Source organism: Carlito syrichta, unplaced genomic scaffold (assembly GCF_000164805.1).
Source record: "Carlito syrichta isolate Samal-C Ts95f unplaced genomic scaffold, Tarsius_syrichta-2.0.1 Scaffold228163, whole genome shotgun sequence".
Classification (NCBI taxonomy): Eukaryota; Metazoa; Chordata; class Mammalia; order Primates; family Tarsiidae; genus Carlito; species Carlito syrichta.
In genome coordinates, this window is record NW_007172259.1 from 9061 (window position 1) to 13704 (window position 4644).

At 30.2% G+C, this 4644-nt stretch overlaps 1 protein-coding gene across 1 annotated transcript; it reads left to right on the plus strand.

Annotated features, from left to right (window-relative positions):
* The first annotated feature begins 695 nt into the window (after window positions 1-695).
* Window positions 696-4425, plus strand: LOC103253410 (NKG2-A/NKG2-B type II integral membrane protein-like). The gene is made up of 6 exons (XM_008051730.1): window positions 696-882; window positions 1273-1368; window positions 1855-1908; window positions 2447-2595; window positions 4196-4296; window positions 4389-4425. The coding sequence occupies exons 1-6, from the start codon at window positions 696-698 to the stop codon at window positions 4423-4425; spliced, it is 624 nt and encodes a 207-aa protein (XP_008049921.1).
* The last annotated feature ends 219 nt before the right edge of the window (window positions 4426-4644 follow it).

Below are 4644 nucleotides of genomic sequence, written 5' to 3' on the forward strand. Positions count from 1 at the left end.
ACATTTTAGCCAGGAAATAATAGCCAATATGTCTATGAAATAAGTATTTTTTAAAAGTTTTAATCTCTCCAATACTGTTATACACATTTATGTCATGTAATATTCTCCAAAATATAAAAATTGTTACATTCTTCAATATTTATCAGAACTCATCAGTCTTTAAAAAAAAAACATTTTGTAACCATTAATTCATTTCAATAAATGACTGCAAACTATCAAATAAAGGTTCATTAGCAAAACTATAATATATATATCAACATTCATGTCTTCCATGTACAGACAAGTCTTAACAAACTTTGGATTTCAAAATTACTATAAACTATATTAAAAGTTTTAATACAGGTATTGTCTTGTATTGACATTAAATATATTTGTGAATCACACTTTAATGTATGTATTTTGATACATGAATTTCTTTTTTAGTTTACTAATTTATTGCTTTTCTTTGCCTCAGCAATAATATTTTGTAAAAAGCATAAACCTTTAAAGAATATGTTTTTCTGTATGAAACTTGTTTAAGTCTAAGGAAATTAGAGTAAAAACTGTAGATTCCTCAATGAAAATTAAGTGTTGGTACTTTCTCTCCATTTTGCTCCTTTTGACTGTGCTAAGCATGTTATCATTATATACTATGTATTAGCCTCTTAGGCACTGTTATTATACAGATGAGTTCCTGATAGACCACAGTAAGAAAGATGGATAATCACAGAGTAATCTACTCAAAACTGAATTTGCCCCCAAACCCGAAGAACCAGGAGAGAAAGTCTAAGGGCAATAAAAGCTTCATTTTAGTAACTGAACAGGAAATATCCTATGCGGAATTAAGCCTTCAAACTGCCTCTCAGGATCTTCTAGACAATAACAAAACTTTCCACAGCAAAGGTAAGGTATTTCATAGATCCTCAATATAATTGTCCAGGATGAGCAGCTTGGGTAACAGGATATGGGAAAAGAGCAGGTAGTGTTCACATATTTTTTTATTTGTAAATATCAGAGTTCCAAGATGGGTTATTCTATTTTAAAATGAAATATGGCTGCTATTTTAAACCGGACATTGTTGAAATCTGTATTTTTTGTCCAGCAAATCACGGAGCATTATATTTACTCAAAAGGCCATGGTACATTCTAAGAAAAACATTATTGTGGATTATGCAGTTTGGGGTCCAAGTTTATCTAAATGATTCTTATGCATGTGGGTTCTCTTGTCTTAAAATCTCGTCAATAACTGTCTCCATCTCTCTTTTCTCTGTGCTTTTATTTCTTTTCCTATAGATTTATTGTCACCTCCAGAGAAGCTCATTGCTGGCATCCTGGGAATTATCTGTTTGGCATTAATAGTGACCATGGTAACAATAGTTATTATTCTTTGTAAGTATATTTTGTAAAAATAAAGGAGAGCTTTTCACCTAAATATATAGAAATGCCTCTAAATATTTTGCAATATTGAGGAATAGAATTCTCATTTTTACATTTGTTTTTGAACTAAATGTGGAATGATTGTTCTGAATTTGTAAAAACTATAATGAAAGAGTAATTATGAAAAAGTATTTGTTTTACATTAGATGTATATGTTCTGATTTCAAACTCCAATAAGATGTTTTACAAATTGAAAAACCATGCTGAGAAATAGAAATTAATCTTTGAAAGTTGGCCAAATCAAGTGCTTTATGAGATATTGAATTTGGTTCTTTGGAACATTGAAATATTTTTTCAAAATCTCAATTACTTTATATATTTTTTGTCATACAGTTCTATTTTTTTCTGTATCTGAACAATATACCAAATTTCAAAGAACTGACATTATTATGACTTATTCATATACAATTTTGTAAAAGATTATTTTAATTTTTCTAGCTACAGCAACACAGAAGCGGACCAATTCCTTCCAAAATGAAAGCGACCAGAAAGGTACGTAATAATTTCCAAAATTCTGATAATAACAGAGTTTCAATTTTGTATTGTTCTCTTGAAATGAAAAAAATAACCAGAGATATATTCAGGAGAAATATTTTAAAATTTAGCAATAGATGTCTGTAAATAAAGAATATAACAGCTTATTTTCTTTTCGTTAGCAATGAATATAAATACTAATTCATAAACACCATACTTTTTTGTTATTTGTTGCAATTTCCTATTGCTATAAAATATTGACATAAATAATTGTACTGTTATAAAAAAAGGTATATGTGTTCAGTGATTTCAAGATGTGTGTAATGTGACCATTAGTCTCATGACTTTTTTCATGTGTGAACACGATTATGGGATGATAGGCTGCTGCTTTACAGTGTCTACGTGTTTGAGTCAGTGGGTTTTTAATTACATGTACCATTCTGTAAGAATACTTAGATATGTTATGTACACACATGACATACTTTTGTAAATTTACTCTTTAAGTGTCATTTTACAGTATTCATATTTTTCTGGGTAATTTACAATGTTTCCTCAGCATATAATTGTAGTTGTCCAGAGGAATGGTTTACATATTCCAACAGCTGTTATTACATTGGAAAGGAAACAAAAACTTGGGAGGAGAGTATGATGGCCTGTGCTTCTATGAACTCCAGTCTGCTTTATATAGATGATGAAGAAGAAATGGTATGACTTTAAATGTTTCAAATACCTTATTAAATGCTTATTTCAGCCAGTAAAACATTTGAGGAAGTAATCTATTTTCTTGTACATATTTTGTTGTATTATTTTCAACTAAGCAGATTATATTGCTTGGCATTAAAATAATTTATTTGTATTCACCTTCTGCTAATGCAGATTTCATTACTTTTTCATAAAACCATGTTTCCATTCATGATGTAATTCTAAAACACATCTTGCTATTTAATTTTACTATATATGAAGAAAACTAAGTATATCTTAATTGTGCAGGTTGATCACAAAATGAATAGACTCATGAAATACAAATATCATGAAACAGAAATTTTCAGCACCAGCAGCTCTGCTATTGTATATGTGCTCATCACCGCAAACTCCTCCCAAAAACCACTGGCCTGTAATTTAATATTACAAATATTGCTAAGTCAAGTGCTAGGTAACAGCAGACCTACTTCATTTTCTGTGTTGGTGGAGATTTGAAGATATCTAGTCACTCTTTTGAGCCCTGGGCCTCAGGTTTCAAAGCATTTCAGCATTTCATTTCAAACATTATTCAAAAACAAATGTAAAAATGGCCAACAAGCATATAACATACTCAAAAATCACTAATAATCAAATAAATGTAAATGAAAACTACAATGACATGCCAACTTATACCTTTAATATGACTATCAATTAAGGGGAAAAAATAGCAGATGATCACAACCATGTGGAGAAAACTTAACATTATACACTGTTGGTGGAAATGCAAATTAGTACAATATCTATGGGAAACAGTTTGGAGATTTTTCAAAAATAGAAGCATTACTACCATTTAATCCAGCAATCACACTGCTGGGTGTCTACACAAATAAAAACAAATTACTAAAAACAAAACACCCTCACTTTTACATTTTTGTTGCATTATACACTGCATCAGAGATATGAAAGCAATCTGAGTGCCCATTAGCAAATGCTTGAATAAAAATGTTTGAATAAAAATGTATTATGCGTATATATATATATATTTGCACATATACCATATGTATGTGTGTTTATATATATACACACACACACACACACAATAACACATACAAACAGACACATACCCTAGGAAATACTCCACAACTCAAAAAAGCAAAATCTTGACTTTTGCAGCAACAGGAATAGAACTAGAGGCTATTATCATACGTGAAATAAATAAGAAACAGAAAATCATATGCCATATGTTCTCATATGTAAGTGGAAGATAAATAGCCGTGACAAATGAACATAAAGAGTGAAATACAGACCTTGAAAGCACTGAAGACATAGAGAGTGGGAGGGGGGTGATGGATGAGAAGTTATTTAATGAGTACAATGTACGTTTTTAAGATGATGGTTTTACTTCAACTCTGAACTTCACTACAAGGCAATATATACATGTAACAAAAACATGCTTGAATACTTTGAATTTACACAAAAAATGTAGACACTACAGAAATTTTTTAAGTTTAGTATATTGTTTAAAAACTTAAAGATCTTATGAAAAATACACTATTTGTACTTTTAGAGCTAATACCATCTATCATAATGGTTACTTACATGAAAATTTTTTATTTTCTGTGAGAAACTTCTGACCTCTCTCGTACATGAAGCATGGATTGGAGTCTTCCGTTGGAGCAGTGATCATCCATGGGTGTCAATAAAGGGCTCACTGTTCAAACATCAGTAAGTTTTTTGGAACAGTGCTATAAAGAGAAAAAATATATAAAAGGGAGAATTTCAAAGAGTAATATGAATAAGCTTATGTTGATTTTTAGATATGAGGAAAAATTTCGAAAGCTAGAACAATGTTGAAATAAATATTACACAATGTACTACAGTACACCCCTAATCCACAATTTCACTCTCTGTGGTTTTATTGCTCAGGATCAACCTCAGCCAAAAATATTAGTAGAAAATTTCAGGAAAAAATAATTCATGAGTTTTAAATATGAACTGCTCTGAGTAGCATGATCAAATCTTTGGTAGTATTGGTCTTTCCCACCTGAAACATAAATCATTGTTTTGTCTGGT